The sequence below is a fragment of the Bufo gargarizans genome, chromosome 2, assembly GCF_014858855.1.
Source record: "Bufo gargarizans isolate SCDJY-AF-19 chromosome 2, ASM1485885v1, whole genome shotgun sequence".
NCBI classification, from domain to species: Eukaryota; Metazoa; Chordata; class Amphibia; order Anura; family Bufonidae; genus Bufo; species Bufo gargarizans.
This window is the reverse complement of record NC_058081.1, coordinates 467,830,412-467,854,613: the sequence shown is the minus strand read 5'-3', so window position 1 is coordinate 467,854,613 and position 24,202 is coordinate 467,830,412. Positions and strand designations below refer to the sequence as shown.

Here is a 24,202-nt window from a genome sequence, read left to right as displayed (position 1 = left end):
AGTCTTACCCATCCTTAGTAAACAAGGATTGCAGGGAAACTGTCATACATTATTACTTACCACAATACGTTGTCTATGCTCCACTGACTCATTGGTGGGGGTGCAATAAAGGGCAATTTATCCAAAGTGACTTGTCTTGTTCTTTGAAGTCATAGGTAGCTGGTTAAGAGGCAGTGATAATAGCACCGTGCTCACATTGCAGTCTGATATCTGATTGGATAACTTCCCTATCTTTTTGGACTTAAAGACTTTAGTGTGTTCCATTAAGAATATGTAACAGTGTTATAGCTCCCCAGATCCCTACCATCAAGACTCTGACCTAGAAACCAGAACATAAAGTGGCTACAAGAGTGTCTCTTGCTCTGGAGGACCCAGTGTTTCAGTGCATTGCACAGGGCAGCCCATTAATTCAGGTCAGGTCTATTCTAGTCTCTCTGTATCTCTGTTGCAACCTACTGATGACACTCTGTGACACTCTAAGCTCAGTGGCCACTTCCGTCTGAGAACATCCTGCTTGAAGTCTTGCAATGGCGAGGTACTGTCGATCAATTGTTCGGTGTCATCTTTGTTTCATGATACCAAAATGTGAACAGCATGATGAGGAGGACTGTTTATATACCAATTCTAATTGAACCAGGAAATTTATTGGGCGATTCATGGATCAAACATCTGTTGTGAATTTTGCCGTTAAGCTCCTTGTTAGAGAATGGCAAGTTGTGCAAAAAGTACAAACAGTCTGAACAGTGGGACATGTGCACTCAAAAGTTTAGAGGAGGTCACATTAACTTCCCCTGTAAAGGTTATTTTAGATTCATCCTGAAATTTCACCCACAAGCCAAATATCCCTAACTTTTTGTGAGTAACACAAACATTATAATAAAATACAGTTTAATGGCACAAAAAGTTTACATTAAACGCTACTCCCCATAAGGAAAGAAACTATAATGTAGCATATAACTCGAGATGAGCGAATCGAAGTTGATGAAGTGGAATTCGATCCGAATTTACAGGAAAAATTCGATTCGCACCGAAGTCGAATTTCCTCACGCTTCGTGGTAGCGAATCGCATTATTTCTAAAATGGCTGCTTCACGTGTTAGGACATGGAGTAAAGAACTCTGGGAACGAGGAATCACCCACATTGCCATGCATGCAGCAGCCAGCCCCTGTGATGTCACAGTCCCATAAATAGCCTAAACCATCTTGGATTCAGCCATTTTCCAGTGTACTTAGTGCAGAGAGAGATGTGACCGACACTAGGGACAGTATTAGGAAATCCTTTACTGTGCTGAAAAAAACGATTTATTCATAGTGTAGGGAAGGATAGGGAGGCATTATCCACATTATAAAAAGAGAACAGGATCAAATAGGGGAGTGTACAGCCTGGGTAATACGAGCAATTCTAATACACCTTGCTGCACTAACTGGGGATCCAAATTGCTGTTATACTGCTGCTTTTAGGTTTGCACTATATGATAGCTCAGTAATTCAAGCAAACCTTGCTTGTTATTGGGGTCCAAGTGCTGTATGATACACCCATTTACGAGGTGTATTAATAGGAAATATGCGTACGTTCTATTAGCTATTCCGCAGTAAATTTACATTGTTATAAAAAAATAAATTGGGGGTGTATTAATAGGAAAAAAATACGTCTTAATTGCCATTCTGCAGTGAAGTTACATTGTACTACAGCCATTTCCGGGGTGTATTAATAGGAAATATACATATGTCATATTAGCTGTTCTGTGGTAAATTTACATTGTTATTCATTTTTTGGGGGTGTATTAATAAGAAAAAAAACATCTTATTATACAGTATGTCAGAAGTAGCAGCAGAAGAAGGGAGGGTGGCAGCAGAGTCACAGCAAGAAGCCTGAGCTCCCAGTGTCATCTAGCGGTCGTGTCTTGACCAGCAACCCAGCGGTGCTTGAATGGTTGACTCGGACTTCGTCGCAAGTGACATCAGACACCCCCAGCCAAGAGTCGGTGGGTTCCTCTGACACAACTCTTAGTCCCTTTGCCCCCAACTGTCCTCAACCTGCCTCTGTCATTTTCTATTCCCTCAACACAAGAAGTATTATATGCTGTAGGCTTGCTCCACTTTTCAGTGAGGATGAGCTAATAGAGGACAGTCAGCAGCTACTGCCCAGCCAAGATCTGGAGGAGACATCCGCCACGTCCTCTGTAGGTGGGCAAGTAGTGATGATGAGAGTCAAGTGGGAGATAGTGTTGCGAGCGGTCAGGCTCCTGGCCCTGAGACCATTGAGGAAGACATCAGTGACGTGCAGACAGTAGCAGATAATGTAGCCGATCGCAATTGGGAGCCAGGTGAAGAAGGGGCTTCATCATAATCAGGAGAAGAGGGTGGCAGCGTGCGCGTGAGGGAGTGGCTGAGCCAGCAAGGTGGTAGCGTGGCCGTGAGTCAGCAGGGTGGCAGCAGTGGGAGGTCGGGAGCCAACCGTGCTCAAGGTATACCACCCGGTTCGCAGGAGCCTAGCTGCCTGGAGATTAGCAGTGCAGGAATTCACAGAGGCAGCAGAAGCAGGCAGCCAGTGATTAGTGTTGGGGAGGAAATGGCATACTTGGTGGTGTGGCAGATTTTTGTTAAGCCGTCGGAGGAGGTGAACATGGCCATTTGCCAAATTTGTTGTCAGAAGGTGAAACGTGGCCTGGGTGCCAATTTTGGCACAACAGCTCTGCATCAATACATGCAGCGTCACCATAAAGTGGCCTGGGATGTGGTGGTCCAGCCTGCCGCAGCAACCGCTGCATCACCCAGTGACACGCACCTGATTTTGTGCAGTCAAGGCTCCACCACTTCAGCTTAAAGGGAGCCATCTGTCCTTCCCATCATCTACTGGTTCTGATGCTCCTGCTCCTCATCCTCCCACTCCTCTTCCGTCATTTCGTCAACAATCAATCACTGAATCGATTGCCAAGAGGCATCAGTATGCATGCACTCATCCAACGGCGCAGAAGCTCAACGTGCTCCTGGCCAAGTTGATGGTGCTGCAGTCCCTCCATTTCCAAGTGGTGGACTCTGCAACTTTCAGAGAACTGATGGCTTGTGCAGAGCTGTGGTGGTGAGTCCCAAGATGTAATTTCTTAGCAAAAAAGCATTACCAGCCCTGCACACATAGGTAGAACAGAAGGTGGGTCAGTCCATGAGCCTGTCGGTGTCTGTCAAAGTGCATGGCAGCGCCGACATGTGGAGCTGTAACTATGTTCAAGGACAATATATGTCCTTTACGGCCCACTGGGTAAATGTGGTTCCTGCCCAGTCACACCATTAACTTGGCCAAGTAACACCGATTCCGCTTCCACATTCTCACGCCATTGGTCTTGCAACAATGTCCGCCTCTGCCTCCTCATCCTCCACCGTGTCCTCAGCCTCCACTGCAGGGACAATTTACAGTGTTCCTCCAGCATACGACATGTGCAGGGCATGGTGGTGTCACGCTGTTCTGCACCTAGTTTGCCTGGGCGAGCAGAGTCACACAGGGGAGAAACTGCTAAATGTCCTTCATCAAGAAATCAAATTCTGGCTTTCTCCTCGATAACTCAAAATCGAACCATGGTGACCGCCAACATTGTGTTGGCGCAGTGTCAAAGAGGGCTGAGCCTTTTGCCCTGCATGGCGCATGTGTTCAATCTGGTTGTAAAGCGGTTTATGAAGTTTTCACCTCATCTGCAAGACATCCTGAAAATGGGCAGGAAACTTTGCATGCACTTTGGCCACTCGTACACCGAAAAGCACACTCTTCTTGTCACCATTGGGCAGAGGGATGACAACTGGCTCTCCACCATGTTATACCCTCGCTACCGGTCTAAAATAGGGGCCTTTTTTACACCCACTGAGAGGGAGGACAAACTCCGACGTGTCGATGGATGTCACATAAGTGCCCACAAGAGAGGAAGAGGAGGGGAGTTCAGAGGGAGAGATGAAGCAGCAGATAGGGAGGAGAAGGAGAAGCAGGCAGAACTCGCAGTGCACAGGAGGCAAAAAGCAGAATACAAATGTATCTGGAGCGAGCTATCCACCATGTATGGTCACATCTGGCACTCCCAGGACACAGGCACATGGCTCAGCAGTGTGGGCTTTTTTTTAACGTGTCAGCTGCTGATAATAGTGTTGCCATCTGCAGCCTGTGCTGTCAACGCATAAGTCGCGGTAAGCCCAACACTCACCTAGGGACGACCGCCTAAAGAAGGCAACTGGCCTCCCATCTCCATGCCCAGTAGAGGCAACACCATCAGAACCCACAAAGCCACACTCCCGGCGCTCCACTTCCTGCCTCTTCTCCTACTTCTCTTTCCTCCCATTTGTCCTCCATCTCACCTTCCACCGTGCCATCGTCGTGTTCATCTGGAAAAGGGCAGGCTTCCCTGGCCCAAATGTTCCAACGCAAAAAGTTTATGATGCTGGAGAACCCTCTTGCCCAATGGCTGACCACTGGTTTGTCGGAACTGCTAGCTCACCAACTACTGCCATATAAACTGGTGGAGGCCTTTAGAAAATTTGTGGCCATTGGCACACCGCAATGGAAGGTCCCCGGAAGGAAATATTTCTCCCAGAAGGGCATCCCTGAACTATATGGCCACGTTCAGCAGCAAGTTAATATATCTCTGGCACACAGTGTCGGTGCCAAGATACACCTGACCACAGACATGTAGTCTAGCAAACACGGGCAGGGAAGGTACATACATAACTTTTACTGCCCACTGGGTGAACCTTCTGATGGCCATCAAGCATGTAACCCGTGGCACCTGTGTGGATTTGGTGTTACCACCACGGATTGCATGCAGGCCAGACTCTTCTCCTCCTCCTCCATCCTCCATCTCCTCCTCGGCTGACCCCTCGTTGTCCACTGCTACCGCCTCTTCCACTGCACCCCCCAAGCTCCCCAGAACCTATTCGATGTCCCAGGTGAGACATTGCCATGCTGTGCTGCGGCTGTTGTGCCTAGAAGCCAAGAGCCACACTGGTCCTGCACTGCTTTTAGCTCTGCAGTCACAGGCCGATAAGTGGCTAACCCCACTCAATTTGACAGTTGTTAAAGTGGTGTGCAACTGTAGAAGATCTTACATGGCCATTGCTCGCCCTGCTAACGTTCAGCGGCGACACCACTTGCCTGTCAGATGTCTGATTTGTGACTGCCTGACGCGCTGGAACTCTACCTTGTATATGCTTGATAGGCTGCTCCAGCAGAAACGTGCCATTAACGACTACCTGTACGAACTCTGCGGCAGGACAGGTCCTGGGAGCTTGTTTTTTTCCACCGCGCCAGTGTCTGCTCATGCATGACGCATGCAGACTTCTGTGGCCATTTGATGAGATCACCAAACTGGTCAGTCTCAGCCAGGGCGCCATCAGTGACAACGTACCTTACGACTTCTTTATGGAGCGTGCATTACGTTGTGTCATTGATCAAGCCGTCGAGGATCAGGAGCAGGAAGATGAAGTAGCAATGCTGAATGAATTCCCAAGGGGGGCTACTCCATCTGAGGCAAGTCAGCAGAAGTCTGAAGAGGAGTAAGAGGAGGATGGTGGCTGGGGGGTGGAGAAGAGCAGGCTTTAAATTTTTCTGGGATCCCTGGTGTTGTCCATGGCTGGAGGGAGGAGACCGAGGACGACATTCTCCTGGTCGATAAGCAGGAGCCAGGCCGCTCCACCGCTTCCAATTTAGTGCAAATGAGGGCCTTCATGCTCCAGTGTTTGAAGAGTGAACCCCCATATAAAAAGCATAAAGGACAAGGACCAGTACTGGGTGGCAACCTACTTAGACCCCCGGTACAAACACAAAATGGCGGACATGTTACCAGCATCATAGATGGCTGTCAGAACGCAGCATTTCCATGCCTTGCTTCGAGAGATGCTGCATTCTGATGTTGCGGGCGCTGGCAGAGGTATTTCCACCCACAGAGAAACAGTTGCGGGTACCAATCCTACAGTGCATTCAAGAAAAGGGCGGTTTGAAGATGTGTTGGTCACTTCGGATATGAGATCATTCTTGCAGGCAACCCATCGACAGCCACCCTCCGTATCCAGCCTCAGGGAATGCCTAGACCGACAGGTTAACGGTCGATGTGGACGCTCTAAGAAGCGAGGAACACCTTGACTACTGGGTGTGCAGGCTTGACCTGTGGCCAGAGCTGGCACAATTTACCATGGAATTCTTGGCTTGCCCCTCGTCGAGTGTCCTGTCCGAAAGGACATTCAGCGCAGCAGGGGGGATCGTGACCGATAAGCGCACTCGCCTAGTTCACGACAGTGTGGACTACCTCACATTTCTAAAAATGAATGAGGCTTGGATCTCTGAGAAATTCAACACCTGTGACGATCACGTGTAATTGAATTTCTTCATGCCAGCCCACGCATATCCGCCACTCACTACGTCATGAGCCTGCGCCGACCACTTTAGGAATGAAGCAGGAGGCACGGGCGCGTGACGTAGTGAGTGATGAGCCCCCAGCCCGCCTCCTCCCTCCTCTCTGCTACGGAACCTAATGTTGTAAGTAATACATATGGATTACACATAATTATTATATCTTAACAATGCCTACAGGTTAGATAAGATTATACAACAGTGAGCGGGGCGGTGCATTAGGATACAGGGACTGCACCGGTCCCCGCTGTCATTCCTAATCCAGATGCCGGGCCCCAGCAGCTGTGCCATCCACAGATACCCCATAACAGTGTGTCATCTACAGATCCCAAATAACAGTGTCCTTCACAAACCACCATAACAGTGTCATCCACAGACTACCATTAGTTCAAAACCCACCAAAAGCACACCTTTTGGTAAAAAAAAAATTTTCTCTTATTTTCCTCCTCAAAAACCGTGGTCTAAAAATAAAAAATGTCTACGCTCTAGCAGGGCATATTTTGACAGTTTCCCTTTAAGACGCATAAAAATGGCCCCTGGTTAAAATACATATTTTTTTGTGGGAATTTTTGCCATTGATCCCCCTCTGGTATGTCTCTATTCATATTGTGGGACAATTTGTGCACTTCTTTTAAGTATTTGTTAGCTGCAAATATGACCTGAAGGTTTTTCAGGTTCGCTGCCATTAAAGTGAATTGGGCCTGCCGCGAACTTGTGGTTCGCGAACATTTGATCGCGTTTACGCAATCGCGTTCGCGAATCATCACGGCAAATGTTCGTCCATCACTAGCTGCCACCCGCCTGATGCCACACACCTCCTGTTCCTACTGCCACCCACCATCTTCAGCTGGTACTGGTATTGCCCCCCACCTCACCACTATGTCACTTGGCCACTCTGTGGTCTCCTCATGCTGCTGCATCCTTAACACTCTGTGGTCTCCTCATGCTGCTGCCACCTCACCACTCTGTGGTTTCCTCATGCTGCTGCCATATCAACACTCTATCATTGGGACACTTTGTTGTCTCCTCATGCTGCTGCCACCTGACCACTATGTCACTAGGCCACTCTGTGGTCCCCTCGTGCTGGTGCCACCTCACCACTCTGTGGTCTCATACTGCTGCCACATCACCACTCTTTGGTCTCCTTATGCTGCTGCCACCTCAACACTCGGTCACTGGGCCACTCTGTGGTCTCATACTGCTGCTGCCACCTCAGCACACTGTCATTGGGCCATTTTGTGGTCTCCTCATGCTGCTGCTACGGTACCTCACCACTCTGTCACTGGGCCACTCTGTTGTCTCCTCATGCTGCTGCCAACTCACCACTATGTCATTGGGCCACTCTGTTGTCTCCTCATGCTGCTGCCAACTCAACACTCGGTCACTGGGCCACGCTGTTGTCTCCTTATGCTGCTGCCAACTCAACACTCGGTCACTGGGCCACTCTGTGGTCTCCTCATGCTGCTGCCACTTCACCACTCTGTGGTCTCCTCGTGCTACTGCCAACTCAACACTCTGCCACTGGGCAACTCTGTAGTCTCCTTATGCTGCTGCCACCTCACCACTATGTCACTGGGCCACTCTGTGGTCTCCTCATGCTGCTGCCACCTCACCATTCTGTCACTGGGCTACTCTGTGGTCTCCTCATTCTGCTTCTAGCTCACCACTATGTCACTGGTAGGGATGAGCGAATCAACTTCGGATGAAACATCCAAAGTCGATTTGCATAAAATTTCATTTCAATACTGAATGGAGCGAGCGCTCCGTACAATGTTAGAATGTATTGGCTCTGATGAGCCAAAATTATTTATTCGCGAAGTCTCGCAAAACTTCACATAACTTCAGAAATTGATTTATACTGTAAAAAAACATTTCCCGAACTCGGGAAATATTTTTTTACAGTATAAATCAATTTCTGAAGTTATTATGCAAAGTCTTGCGAGACTTTGCGTATTAATAACTTTGGCTCATCGGAGCCAATACATTTTAATACTGTACGGAGAGATCGCTCCGTACAGTATTGAAATAATGTTTTATGCTAATCGACTTCGGATGTTTCACTGGGCTACTCTGTGGTCTCCGGAAATATTTTTTTACAGTATAAATCAATTTCTGAAGTTATTATGCAAAGTCTTGCGAGATTTCGCGTGTTAATAACTTTGGCTCATCGGAGCCAATACATTTTAATACTGTACGGAGAGCTCGCTCCGTACAGTATTGAAATAATGTTTTATGCTAATCGACTTTGGATGTTTCATCCGAAGTCGATTCGCTCATCCCTAGTCAATAGGCCACTCTTTGGTTTCATCATGCTGATGTTACCTCACCACAATTTCACTAGGCCACTCTGTGGTCTCCTTATGCTGCTGCCACATCACCACTCTGTGGTCTCCTCATGCTGCTGCTACCTTATCACTCTGTCACTGGGCCACTCTGTGGACTGCTCATGCTGTTCCCACCCTCCCCACTCCATGACTGGGCCACTATTTTGCCTGTTTTGTATCCACTCCTGTTTGTTTTATTTTGGCTTTAGCAATACTGATGGATTACTGACCCAATGCTGACCGAGTGAATGTGGATGCTCAATAGAAAGGTTTAGTTTTTTGGGGGTTATGGTTCTGACTAGAGTTGAGCGAACACCTGGATGTTCGGGTTCGAGAAGTTCGGCCGAACATCCCGGAAATGTTCGGGTTCGGGATCCGAACCCGATCCGAACTTCGTCCCGAACCCGAACCCCATTGAAGTCAATGGGGACCCGAACTTTTCGGCACTAAAAAGGCTGTAAAACAGCCCAGGAAAGAGCTAGAGGGCTGCAAAAGGCAGCAACATGTAGGTAAATCCCCTGCAAACAAATGTGGATAGGGAAATGAATTAAAATAAAAATTAAATAAATAAAAATTAACCAAAATCAATTGGAGAGAGGTTCCATAGCAGAGAATCTGGCTTCCCGTCACCCACCACTGGAACAGTCCATTCTCAGATATTTAGGCCCCGGCACCCAGGCAGAGGAGAGAGGTCCCGTAACAGAGAATCTGTCTTCATGTCAGCAGAGAATTAGTCTGCATGTCATAGCAGAGAATGAGGCTTCACGTCAGCCACCACTGCAACAGTCCATTGGCATATATTTAGGCCCAGCACACACACAGGCAGAGGAGAGAGGTCCCGTAACAGACAATCTGGCTTCATGTCAGCAGAGAATCAGTCTGCATGTCATAGCAGAGAATCAGGCTTCACGTCAGCCACCACTGCAACAGTCCATTGGCATATATTTAGGCCCAGCACACACACAGGCAGAGGAGAGAGGTCCCGTAACAGAGAATCTGGCTTCATGTCAGCAGAGAATCAGTCTGCATGTCATAGCAGAGAATGAGGCTTCACGTCACCCACCACTGCAACAGTCCATTGGCATATATTTAGGCCTAGCACACAGGCAGAGCAGAGAGGTCCCGTAACAGACAATCTGGCTTCATGTCAGCAGAGAATCAGTCTGCATGTCATAGCAGAGAATGAGGCTTCACGTCAGCCACCACTGCAACAGTCCATTGGCATATATTTAGGCCTAGCACACAGGCAGAGCAGAGAGGTCCCGTAACAGACAATCTGGCTTCATGTCAGCAGAGAATCAGTCTGCATGTCATAGCAGAGAATCAGGCTTCACGTCAGCCACCACTGCAACAGTCCATTGTCATAAATTTAGGCCCAGCACCCAGGCAGAGGAGAGAGGTCCCGTAACAGACAATCTGGCTTCATGTCAGCAGAGAATTAGTCTGCATGTCATAGCAGAGAATCAGGCTTCATGTCAGCCACCACTGCAACAGTCCATTGGCATATATTTAGGCCCAGCACCCAGGCAGAGGAGGGAGGTCCCGTAACAGAGAATCTGTCTTCATGTCAGCAGAGAATCAGTCTGCATGTCATAGCAGAGAATGAGGCTTCACGTCAGCCACCACTGCAACAGTCCATTGGCATATATTTAGGCCTAGCACACAGGCAGAGGAGAGGTTCATTCAACTTTGGGTAGCCTCGCAATATAATGGTAAAATGAAAATAAAAATAGGATTGAATGAGGAAGTGCCCTGGAGTCCAATAATATATGGTTATGGGGAGGTAGTTAATGTCTAATCTGGACAAGGGACGGACAGGTCCTGTGGGATCCATGCCTGGTTCATTTTTATGAACGTCAGCTTGTCCACATTGGCTGTAGACAGGCGGCTGCGTTTGTCTGTAATGACGCCCCCTGCCGTGCTGAATACACGTTCAGACAAAACGCTGGCTGCCGGGCAGGCCAGCACCTCCAAGGCATAAAAGGCTAGCTCTGGCCACGTGGACAATTTAGAGACCCAGAAGTTGAATGGGGCCGAACCATCAGTCAGTACGTGGAGGGGTGTGCACACGTACTGTTCCACCATGTTAGTGAAATGTTGCCTCCTGCTAACACGTTGCGTATCAGGTGGTGGTGCAGTTAGCTGTGGCGTGTTGACAAAAGTTTTCCACATCTCTGCCATGCTAACCCTGCCCTCAGAGGAGCTGGCCGTGACACAGCTGCCTTGGCGACCTCTTGCTCCTCCTCTGCCTTGGCCTTGGGCTTCCACTTGTTCCCCTGTGACATTTGGGAATGCTCTCAGTAGCGCGTCTACCAACGTGCGCTTGTACTCGCGCATCTTCCTATCACGCTCCAGTGCAGGAAGTAAGGTGGGCACATTGTCTTTGTAGCGTGGATCCAGCAGGGTGGCAACCCAGTAGTCCGCACAGGTTAAAATGTGGGCAACTCTGCTGTCGTTGCGCAGGCACTGCAGCATGTAGTCGCTCATGTGTGCCAGGCTGCCCAGGGGTAAGGACAAGCTGTCCTCTGTGGGAGGCGTATCGTCATCGTCCTGCCTTTCCCCCCAGCCACGCACCAGTGATGGACCCGAGCTGCGTTGGGTGCCACCCCGCTGTGACCATGCTTCATCCTCATCCTCCTCCACCTCCTCCTCATCCTCGTCCTCCTCGTCCTCCAGTAGTGGGCCCTGGCTGGCCACATTTGTACCTGGCCTCTGCTGTTGCCAAAAACCTCCCTCTGAGTCACTTCGAAGAGACTGGCCTGAAAGTGCTAAAAATGACCCCTCTTCCTCCTCCTCCTCCTCCTCCTCCTGGGCCACCTCCTCTTCCATCATCGCCCTAAGTGTTTTCTCAAGGAGACATAGAAGTGGTATTGTAACGCTGATAACGGTGTCATCGCCACTGGCCATGTTGGTGGAGTACTCGAAACAGCGCAACAGGGCACACAGGTCTCGCATGGAGGCCCAGTCATTGGTGGTGAAGTGGTGCTGTTCTGTAGTGCGACTGACCCGTGCGTGCTGCAGCTGAAACTCCACTATGGCCTGCTGCTGCTCGCACAGTCTGTCCAGCATGTGCAAGGTGGAGTTCCACCTGGTGGGCACGTCGCATATGAGGCGGTGAGCGGGAAGGCCGAAGTTACGCTGTAGCGCAGACAGGCGAGCAGCAGCAGGATGTGAACGCCGGAAGCGCGAACAGACGGCCCGCACTTTATGCAGCAGCTCTGACATGTCGGGGTAGTTGTGAATGAACTTCTGCACCACCAAATTCAGCACATGCGCCAAGCAAGGGATGTGCGTCAAATTGGCTAGTCCCAGAGCTGCAACGAGATTTCGCCCATTATCACACACCACCAGGCCGGGCTTGAGGCTCACCGGCAGCAACCACTCGTCGGTCTGTTGTTCTATACCCCGCCACAACTCCTGTGCGGTGTGGGGCCTGTCCCCCAAACATATGAGTTTCAGAATGGCCTGCTGACGTTTACCCCGGGCTGTGCTGAAGTTGGTGGTGAAGGTGTGTGGCTGACTGGATGAGCAGGTGGAAGAAGAGGAGGAGGAAGCCGAGAAGGAGGAGGTGGCAACAGGAGGCAAAGAATGTTGCCCTGCGATCCTTGGCGGCGGAAGGACGTGCGCCAAACAGCTCTCCGCCTGGGGCCCAGCTGCCACTACATTTACCCAGTGTGCAGTTAGGGAGATATAGCGTCCCTGGCCGTGCTTACTGGTCCACGTATCTGTGGTTAGGTGGACCTTGCCACAGATGGCGTTGCGCAGTGCACACTTGATTTTATCGGATACTTGGTTGTGCAGGGAAGGCACGGCTCTCTTGGAGAAGTAGTGCCGGCTGGGAACAACATACTGTGGGACAGCAAGCGACATGAGCTGTTTGAAGCTGTCTGTGTCCACCAGCCTAAATGACAGCATTTCATAGGCCAGTAGTTTAGAAATGCTGGCATTCAGGGCCAGGGATCGAGGGTGGCTAGGTGGGAATTTACGCTTTCTATCAAATGTTTGTGAGATGGAGAGCTGAACGCTGGCGTGTGACATGGTTGAGACGCTTGGTGACGGAGGTGGTGGTGGTGGTGTTGGTGGTACATCCCCTGTTTGCTGGGCGGCAGGTGCCAACGTTCCTCCAGAGGCGGAGGAAGAGGCCGAGGCGGCAGCAGCAGAATAGGCCGAGGCGGCAGCAGCAGAAGAGGTAGCAGGGGGAGCCTGAGTGACTTCCTTGGTTTTAAGGTGTTTACTCCACTGCAGTTCATGCTTTGCATGCAGGTGCCTGGTCATGCAGGTTGTGCTCAGGTTCAGAACGTTAATGCCTCGCTTCAGGCTCTGATGGCACAGCGTGCAAACCACTCGGGTCTTGTCGTCAGCACATTGTTTGAAGAAGTGCCATGCCAGGGAACTCCTTGAAGCTGCCTTTGGGGTGCTCGGTCCCAGATGGCGGCGGTCAGTAGCAGGCGGAGTCTCTTGGCGGCGGGTGTTCTGCTTTTGCCCACTGCTCCCTCTTTTGCTACGCTGTTGGCTCGGTCTCACCACTGCCTCTTCCTCCGAACTGTGAAAGTCAGTGGCACGACCTTCATTCCATGTGGGGTCTAGGACCTCATCGTCCCCTGCATCGTCTTCCACCCAGTCTTGATCCCTGACCTCCTGTTCAGTCTGCACACTGCAGAAAGACGCAGCAGTTGGCACCTGTGTTTCGTCATCATCAGAGACATGCTGAGGTGGTATTCCCATGTCCTCATCATCAGGAAACATAAGTGGTTGTGCGTCAGTGCATTCTATGTCTTTCACCGCTGGGGAAGGGCTAGGTGGATGCCCTTGGGAAACCCTGCCAGCGGAGTCTTCAAACAGCATAAGAGACTGCTGCATAACTTGAGGCTGAGACAGTTTCCCTGGTATGCATGGGGGTGATGTGACAGACTGATGGGGTTGGTTTTCAGGCGCCATCTGTGCGCTTTCTGCAGAAGACTGGGTGGGAGATAATGTGAACGTGCTGGATCCACTGTCGGCCACCCAATTGACTAATGCCTGTACCTGCTCAGGCCTTACCATCCTTAGAACGGCATTGGGCCCCACCATATATCGCTGTAAATTCTGGCGGCTACTGGGACCTGAGGTAGTTGGTACACTAGGACGTGTGGATGTGGCAGAACGGCCACGTCCTCTCCCAGCACCAGAGGGTCCACTAACACCACCACGACCATGTCCACGTCCGCGTCCCTTACTAGATGTTTTTCTCATTGTTATGGTTCACCACAACAACAAATATATTATTTGGCCCAATGTATTGTATTCAAATTCAGTGGGATATAAATTTGAGGCCTAGTATTTAGGCGCTGGGTGACCGGTATGGATTTAGTGACAGAATTAGACTTGGAAATGCACAGAAGCGTGTGTGTGAAGTTATTCTGAATGACCCTATGTGCACCTTCAATATGATCTACCCTTTTAGGGATAGATTTCAAATAGCTCTGATATAGCAGAAACGACTAAATTATGAAATTGCTAAATTGGGAATTGTATTTCAACCCAGAACAAAAAATGTGCTTTGACGGACACTAAATAACTTTCCCAGCCACAACAGGACAGCGGTAACGAGAGATTTAGCGGGATATAAATTTGAGGCCTAGTATTTAGGCGCTGGGTGACAGGTATGGGTTTAGTGCCAGAATTAGACTTGGAAATACACAGTAGCGGGTGTGTGTGAAGTTATTCTGAATGACCCAATGTGCACCTTGAATATTATATACCCTTTTAGGGATAGATTTCAAATAGCTCTGATATAGCAGAAACCACTAAATTATGAAATTGCTAAATTGGGAATTGTATTTCAACCCAGAACAAGAAATGTGCTTGAACGGACACTAAATAACTCGCCCAGCTACAGCACTAGGGACAGATTTAGCTGGATATAAATTTGAGGCCTAGTATTTAGGCGCTGGGTGACAGGTATGGGTTTAGTGCCAGAATTAGACTTGGAAATACACAGTAGCGGGTGTGTGTGAAGTTATTCTGAATGACCCAATGTGCACCTTGAATATTATATACCCTTTTAGGGATAGATTTCAAATAGCTCTGATATAGCAGAAACCACTAAATTATGAAATTGCTAAATTGGGAATTGTATTTCAACCCAGAACAAGAAATGTGCTTGAACGGACACTAAATAACTCGCCCAGCTACAGCACTAAGGACAGATTTAGCGGGATATAAATTTGAGGCCTAGTATTTAGGCGCTGGGTGACAGGTATGGGTTTAGTGCCAGAATTAGACTTGGAAATACACAGTAGCGGGTGTGTGTGAAGTTATTCTGAATGACCCAATGTGCACCTTGAATATTATATACCCTTTTAGGGATAGATTTCAAATAGCTCTGATATAGCAGAAACCACTAAATTATGAAATTGCTAAATTGGGAATTGTATTTCAACCCAGAACAAGAAATGTGCTTGAACGGACACTAAATAACTCGCCCAGCTACAGCACTAGGGACAGATTTAGCTGGATATAAATTTGAGGCCTAGTATTTAGGCGCTGGGTGACAGGTATGGGTTTAGTGCCAGAATTAGACTTGGAAATACACAGTAGCGGGTGTGTGTGAAGTTATTCTGAATGACCCAATGTGCACCTTGAATATTATATACCCTTTTAGGGATAGATTTCAAATAGCTCTGATATAGCAGAAACCACTAAATTATGAAATTGCTAAATTGGGAATTGTATTTCAACCCAGAACAAGAAATGTGCTTGAACGGACACTAAATAACTCGCCCAGCTACAGCACTAAGGACAGATTTAGCGGGATATAAATTTGAGGCCTAGTATTTAGGCGCTGGGTGACCGGTATGGATTTAGTGACAGAATTAGACTGGGATATGGCCAAAAAATAAACAGACTATTGCTGGTTAAATGCACTTGGTGTGACAGCTTCACCCTGATGTAGGCTTTAGCCAAAAAACAACCACACCATTGAGGGTTAAATGCACTTGGTGACAGGCGCAGCTTGCCCCTGATTTAGTATATGGCCAAAAAATGAACAGACTATTGCTGGTTAAATGCACTTGGTGTCACAGCTTCACCCTGATGTAGGCTTTAGCCAAAAAACAACCACACCATTGAGGGTTAAATGCACTTGGTGACAGGCGCAGCTTGCCCCTGATTTTGTATATGGCCAAAAAATGAACAGACTATTGCTGGTTAAATGCACTTGGTGTGACAGCTTCACCCTGATGTAGGCTTTAGCCAAAAAACAACCACACCATTGAGGGTTAAATGCACTTGGTCGCAGCTTGTGCTGGCGCACCACAAGACACAAAATGGCCGCCGATCACCCCAGAAAAATGTGACTGACAAACGGTCTGGGCAGCCTAAAAACAGTGAGCAATTGAGGATCAGCAGCTCAATGATCCACAGCTGCAGATCGATCAGTTAATCAAGTCCTTTGGAGGAGTTAATCTGCCTAATCTCGCCCTACTGTCGCAGCCGCAACCTCTCCCTACGCTAATCAGAGCAGAGTGACGGGCGGCGCTATGTGACTCCAGCTTAAATAGAGGCTGGGTCACATGGTGCTCTGGCCAATCACAGCCATGCCAATAGTAGGCATGGCTGTGATGGCCTCTTGGGGCAAGTAGTATGACGCTTGTTGATTGGCTGCTTTGCAGCCTTTCAAAAAGCGCCAAGAAAGCGTCACAAAAGCGCGAAGAAAGCGACGAACACCGAACCCGAACCCGGACTTTTACGAAAATGTCCGGGTTCGGGTCCGTGTCACGGACACCCCAAAATTCGGTACGAACCCGAACTATACAGTTCGAGTTCGCTCATCCCTAGTTCTGACGGATCAGAGGAAGGGCAAAATAATCAGTGACGTTAACACAAACTTATTGCTGACACCTTTTCCACTCTGTCAATGGGGCTCTACTGTATCAGTGTTTAACAGAACAGGTCAGTCAAAAGGCGCAGTCTTGTTTGTATCCAGAGTCTGAAAATCGGTTTTGATCTGCAACTGATCTGCTATGTCTGGATTCTGCACCGATATATTGTTTGTACATGGTCTCAAATTCTTTAGATGCAGTTTTGAAATCTGCGCTAAGACGTGACAAGCCACTTCTTGACTTAGATTCCACATGAAAACCAAAGCGGCCTTACCATATGCAGTTTACCTCCATTGAATGTGGGTGGTCATTTTCTCAAAATCATAAAATGATTCATTTTCTCAAGCTCACAGTATGGAAACAAAAAATCCCTAATTCCTGCCAACCCCTTTAATGTATGAGCAGCCTATTTCAGATATTTATTATTAGAAAATTCCAGGACCTTCTGCAGGATATGGAGGACTGAAAATGATATGATGCAAATGTTTACTACAGGCCGGTAATGTTAGATGTTCTTAAAACGTAGGCAGTAATTAACTAATGAATAAGTTAAAGCGTCTGTCAGCAATCATATTCAATACAACTATGGCTCAAGTATAGGGACAATTAACCCCAAAATACAATTCAGTACACATGCTACTATAGTAACGCTGTACATACCTCGAGACACCAGACACCAAAGAAAAGAGGGTACAATTAGAGAAAAGTAAAAGTGGATACTTGCCTCGAAAACATCCAATCAGATCGCAGCTTTTATTTTTTATTGGACTTGAGGTAGTTTAGTTTTCAAAACCCTGTTTATAGTTGCCACTTCTTGGTGATTGCAACTATAAAGTGGTTGCAAAGAGGGTCTATCTCTCAGAAAGACCTGTCCTCCATCACACAGACACCCCATTTAAAGGGGTGCGCCGAGACTAGGAAAAGATAAGCTGTAATACCACACACAACCTGTGGACAGATGTGGTGCTGCGTTTGAAAGAAAACAGCAATTTTATTCTATTCCTGAAGAATACATTTAATGGGTAGTGTGTAATGCTTCATTTCTCCTGTGGTGACGCTGCAGGGAAACCGAACAATTTTAATTCTGGGCTTAACTACAGATAACCGATAACTTCTGGAGGTCCCAACCAGTTAATGCTATGTAAACATCTTGGGGACCCTTCTAACAAGTAGAGGTTGTCCAAAGCAGAGAACTCCTTTAAGAAAAATAAAGCAGAGATGTGATTGGTAGGTTGAATTGGGTTATTTTCACATACAACTGAAATAGTGCAACCAGAGATGCTTGTAAGCCCAAGTAAATCTGTATCCAGGGTCTCCCAATTTTGGTATGTCCTGTTTCTTTTTTCAGGACCCAGGTGACAATGTTACTCCCATTAGTTTCAGGGATCCACACCATACCATACAAATTCTGACATGTACTGCATTTTCAATATAGTTTACATGTAGTTACAGTTGTATCTTTAAAGTGTAACTGTCATTCTTTTTTTTATGTTTGTAATGTATAGGGGAAATGATGCTGAACACTTTTGTAATATACTTTAATTACTGAAATTAGACATTTCTGTTAGAAAAATAGCTCTCAAATGGCTCATTTTGTGCCTTAGCAACACTCCTCTGTCTTCTGTTTACATAACACAGTTTAAGTTGAGCAAGTATCCACAGTTATGTAAGGAGAAGACAGAGGAGCGTTTCTAAGACTCAAAATGGGCCACTTTAGAGCTATTTTTCTAATAGAAATGTTTGATTTCAGTAATTAAAGTATATTCCAAAAATGCTCAATATCACTGCCCCTACACATTACAGAAAAAAAAAATGACAGTTACACTTTAAATATATTAGGAACCATTTCTATGAAAAATTGTGACCAGAATAGATAGAATACCACAACATAACATCTTTGTGTGTTACCGCTGTAAGTAGAACCTAATATGGGCAACCAGTATGAAACTCAGACTCCATAAGGACATGATTCATAGGTACCACCATCCGTACTGTACACATACCTACCAACTTAGCAGTAGATAGAAGCATAGAAACATAGAATGTGTCGGCAGATAAGAACCATTTGGCCCATCTAGTCTGCCCAATATACTAAATACTATGAATAGCCCTTGGCCCTATCTTATATGAAGGATGGCCTTATGCCTATCCCATGCATGCTTAAACTCCTCCACTGTATTTGCAGCTACCACTTCTGCAGCAAGGCTATTCCATGCATCCACTCCTCTCTCAGTAAAGTAATACTTTTAAACCTTTGCCCCTCTAATTTAAAACTATGTCCTCTTGTAGCAGTTTTTCTTCTTTTAAATATTATCTCCTCTTTTACCTTGTTGATTCCCTTTATGTATTTAAAAGTTTCTATCATATCCCCTCTGTCTCGTCTTTCTTCCAAGCTATACATGTTAAGGTCCTTTAATCTTTCCTGGTAAGTTTTATCCTGCAATCCATGTACCAGTTTAGTAGCTCTTCTCTGAACTCTCTCCAAAGTATCAATATCCATCTGGAGATATGGCCTCCAGTACTGCGCACAATACTCCAAATGAGGTCTCCCTAGTGCTCTGTAGAGCGGTATGAGCACCTCCCTCTTTCTACTGGTAATTCCTCTTGCTATACACCCAAGCATTCTGCTAGCATTTCCTGCTGCTCTGTGACATTGTCTGCCTACCTTTAAGTCTTCTGAAATAATGACCCCTAAATCCCTTTCCTCATATATATTCTGCTTTTGGGTTTTTACGCCCCAGGTGCATTATCTTGCACTAATCAACATAAAATTTTAGTTTTAGATAAATTCAGGACAAATAAATCCTACCGCAGGAACGCTTAGCGTCAGTCGTCCATTTATGGGCAGAGTTTAAATAAGTCGCACCCATTTTTGATCCGAATTTGCAGGATCAATGTCAACTATGCATACAGAACATGCACACATCCACTTTACTTGCATTACACGTATTTGTTGCTATCACTGTACACACAAGATATATCATAGAAAACATCTAATTGTGAATCATCTATTAAGAAGCATCAATTAGTGATTGGCACCAAAGTCACCTCCAAATGGGGTTCTGTTCTACTGGATCTTTGCGGTTCATTATTGTGTCAGTGTGTTGGCCCGCTGGAGGATCCTCTGGTCCTCAGCTGAGCTAATGTGACCCTGTGAATAAAAGTGGAATAAAATTTTAGTATGCTGAAATGGATTTCATGCATCTGGATTATTCTACCCCCCAATGAGAGAACAGCGCTTGATGCCAAAGCATGCATTACCACATATGACCACAAGGTAGAGCTAAATCCCAATAAAATTGTGCAGTAGCGCAGCGTTTAGTTTATATATTATTCCGGGCATGATTTATATATGCTATACCATGTTGTTATATTGTACTGTATACATCCTTCCCTACTGTTTGTATGCTTTCTAGAGATTAGCAAATTTATTGTTAAATTTGAAATTTCAACCTGAATTTTTCAAGAAATTCTGAGAGGGAGAGATTTTTCTAAACAACCTGAACATATATAATTCAGGTCAACTTTATTCGGGCCCACATAGAATCAGCCAGCTGTTTCGGTCGAATCAGACCCCAGTCACATTTTTTTATTTTTATTGTTTATCTCTGATCCTTTTTCAAAAAAATTCCCTTCCTCTCTGTGATTCAGATAAAGCCAGAGGATTTCCTGCCCCAATATGGATTTTATAATATTGATATATCTGTCATTTATTCAATCTTGATGTCATTTTTCAGCTACTCTATTCCTGGAGCACTGGAAACGCTTACAGATGAGACTTAGCTACTTTTGGGATCTTACTGGATTGGAAGAGGAAGAAGTAAGTTCCACTTTGCTTGACACATAAGTTTAAGTTTAACATTCCGGTCCCGGGTTCTCCTTCAGGAATGTGTCCCATTACATAGGATACAACTTGTGAAGTGATAGAGCACCATTCCGCTACAGACATCTAATGTCATTGGGTAACAGGCACAAATACCTGGGTGTACATGTGGTAAGACGGACTCATGTACAGTATGTAACTTTAATGTCACTGTTAAGTGTGCCGATTTTTTTTTTAAGGTTGTAGCTATTTATTTATTTATTTTGTAAAAAAATTCCTAAGGCCATATTGAAAGAACAGCCCTTCTTCCTAGATCTTCTGTATAGACAAGGCAGCAGGGTGAATGGGAGTTAATAGACAGCACAATACAGTCTTCAAGAAAAGATTGAGTATTGTCCCTTGCTCCTTGCATACAGAGCATTATCTGAGTGTATAGAGTTACTGTCTAGACTCACAGCAGTACAATATAGCTAGCATCTGCCAAAGGGGTGTCTCAAAACAACAATCTTGCCCATCAGCTGATCGACTGCTTGATTATATAGGCCAATTTTTGTGAATAAGCGTTCCTATGAATGCTTGTTTGTGATAATTTGCTGATAATCGTGCAGTCTAGTAGGATTTTTACACTGCAAATATGCTAAAGGAGAAGGTAAATAGCATAGGAATGACCTTGTATGACATGTTAAAGGACCTGCCACCAGAATGTCTGTGATATACTGCATTTACATGCAGCAATGGAGCACACAATTGTTGGTAAGGAAGTGTTCCTCCTTTCCGACATTTGCCTGCTCGTTAGTGGAGGTGAGGCGCTGTATTTACACGTATTAGGATAAGCAATGGCTACTGCTATCACTCATCCTCATACAGCTGCTATGTTTCTGCCCAAAAACGATAATTTAGGTATCTGCATGAACAATTGTTTCACCTGATGAACAAGCAGAATGCTCACTCATTGGGTGATTTAGACATACAGATTATCAGGACCAAGTGTTCATAGGAACCAGGGAGGATCCCCTATGGGCGCTGGCTGGGTAAATAATGTTCTGATGCTCTCAACATTAATTAATCCTACAGGCATCAGGTGTGATAAGGGCCCACCAGTAAAATTAATTCTGTACAGGCAAATAATGCTTGCTGACAGAGTGACAGGCAGCTATAAGACACTCAAGATGATTATAGGGGTCCATGCAGCAAATTTAAGAATGTGGGTCTCCTTGGAAAGAGAATGCTCGCTGGCCTGCTTTTGTACCTATAAGTCATCTTAGCCACCTGATGCATCTATAATAATAAATGGGGTAGTCTGTTTAATAATCTACACTGTTTTTTAATGGATACAGGTTGGTTGAGATGCTGTGCTCAGGGACAGGTGGCCCACTTGTTCTCTCCTGTGGGCCAGTCCAAGCCTGCTTATGTGCCTGACCAACAGCTTCAGGTGCACTTCTGAATTCAACTGTATTGCAATCCTCAGGATGGGGATATAGTTGAATGCTATGGTGAGGATGGCAGTATTTTGTGCTGCACTATGGTATTGGGGGCCCCGCCTACATCTGTTGTCCCTGTCTACTTATGTTGGCCTTCTCTACTTGTGTTGCCTTGTCTTCTGTTAATTTGGACCTGCCTACAACATGGTGCCACTTTTCCAAGACCACTTTAAGTTCCCTATCTGCCCCTGATATGAACGTTCATCCCTGATAATCTGCCTGACAATTGAGCAGTGTAAACCTGCCTTAAGAAACCTAAGAGGCAGGGGCGTTGCTAGGTTAAAACATTCTGGGCCTGGGCCATTGTCCGAATGTACCGCCTGCCAGCTACATACAACTGTATTGCCGTCCTCAGGACGGCAATACAATTAAATCTAATTTACTGGAGGAGCTGAAGGACCTTTGATGACATCACAAGGTCATGTGACCAGTAAAACAGGCAGTGGTTGAGAAGGACCTGTGATCATGTCACCATCATGTGGCCAGAGCAGGAGAGGATGGCAGTGAAGAGAAGACACAGAGGAAGAAGCTGTGGTAATCTCTGCTATATGAGGAGAAGTAAGTGAAGAGAGAGGCAGAGCAATGCTGGTAGTTGTGGTTATTTAACTGGGACTGTATGTTAGGGCTGAAGGGAGGGATCTTATATACATGGGACTGAATGTTGGAGGTGGCTGGGGAGGGGGTGATGTTATTGACATGTGAATGTATGTTAAAGACGGCTGTGGGAGGGGATGATATTATTTACATGTGACTGTATGTTGGAGGTGACTGTGGGAGGGAGTGATGTTATTTACATGGGACTGTATGTGATGGCTGCTGTGGGAGGGGATGATGTTATTTACATAGGACTATATATTGAGATGGTGATGTTTACATGGGACTGCATGTTGGAGGCGGCTGGGGGGGTGATATTATTTACATGGGACTGTAGGTTGAAGGCGGCTGGAGAGGAGGTGATGTTATTTACATGGGACTGTATATTGGAGGGTGCTCGAAAGATGGTGTGATGTTATTTGCATGGGACTCTATGGCGGAGGGAGGGAAATAGTGTTATTTACATGAGACTATATATTGAAGGGGCTGAATGGAGGAGAGTGATGTTATTTACATGGGACTGTATTTTGGAGGGGGCAGGAGAGAAAGTGTGATGTTATTTACGTGGGGCTGTATGGTGGAGGGAGGAATATAACTACAAGGAGCACTGCAGGGGGCATTATAAATACTCGGGGCACTTCAGGGCATTATAACAGTAGGGGACAGTATAAATACTGGGGGCACTTCAGGGCATTATAAAAGTAGGGGACAATATAAATACTGGGGGCCCTCCAGGGCATTATAACAGCAGGGGACAATATAAATACTGGGGGCACTTCAGGGGGCATTATAAATACTGAGGGCACTTCAGGGTGATTATAACAGTAGGGGGCAGTATAAATACTGGGGGCACTGTAGGGGTAATATAAATCCAGGGGACATTATAGGCATCTTATTAATACTGGGGGCTCTATAGGAGGGATCTGCCTTATTTCTACTAAAAGTACTGTGGAGGACCTTAATACTACTGAGGGGGTCTGTAGATAGCTTGATTACCACTTGGGGAACAATAGATGGTCCTATTTCTACTGGGGGTTCTGTGAGGGCATTATTAATACTGGAGGGCTTTTCTACTAATGGAGGCACTCTTGGGGAGCATTATCAAGGTTGGGGGCACTGTAGGGGGCAGTATAACTAAAGAGGGCATTCTAGAAGGGAATTACTATTGGTAGGACTATGAGGAGTACTATTACTATGGGGGAAGCTAAGATGAGGAAGCTAAGATGTTTGTGTCACACTCTGCAGAGACGAGGAGCGGCTGAAAGAAGTTGTATGGACCAAAAGGAGAAGATCTACATCAGAGAAGACGTCACCTGGGAGGCACTGAATGGGATAGGGATGTGCTGCTGCACAGCAAGTACAGCAAAATGCGGTGTGCGGGGGGAACGGTCGATTTAGAGAACTAGGCCATATTTAGGGCTGGCGCCAGCACCCGGAATACCCGGGCAAGTGCCGGGGCCCGCTGATTCTGTAGAGGGGCCCACTGCGCTACTATGAGCGCTTACATCAATACAGATGGAAGTGCTCAGTGGCCTAGTTACCAGGCAAGCAGGGGAAGCAACTGCTTCGGGGCTGAGCTGACAAGAGGCCCAGGAGCAGTACTGATTTTGTCAGGCTGCATTAATTCATTAAAGGAAGGCAACATTGGACTAGCCTACTGCAGAGCTACTTAGTGTTTATGCATTGCCCAGACCCCCAGCCATGCTGCCTATGTGTATTCTGTCTCTTTGCTTG

General features: G+C 46.6%; 1 protein-coding gene across 1 annotated transcript in view; it reads left to right on the top strand.

Annotated features, from left to right (window-relative positions):
- ANO2 (anoctamin 2) overlaps positions 1–24,202 on the top strand; it is a 505,309-nt gene that overhangs the window by 264,265 nt on the left and 216,842 nt on the right. The window contains exon 13 of the mRNA XM_044277837.1: positions 20,308–20,390. Within this exon, the coding sequence (XP_044133772.1) occupies positions 20,308–20,390 (83 nt within the window). The remainder of the gene's footprint in view (positions 1–20,307; positions 20,391–24,202) is intronic.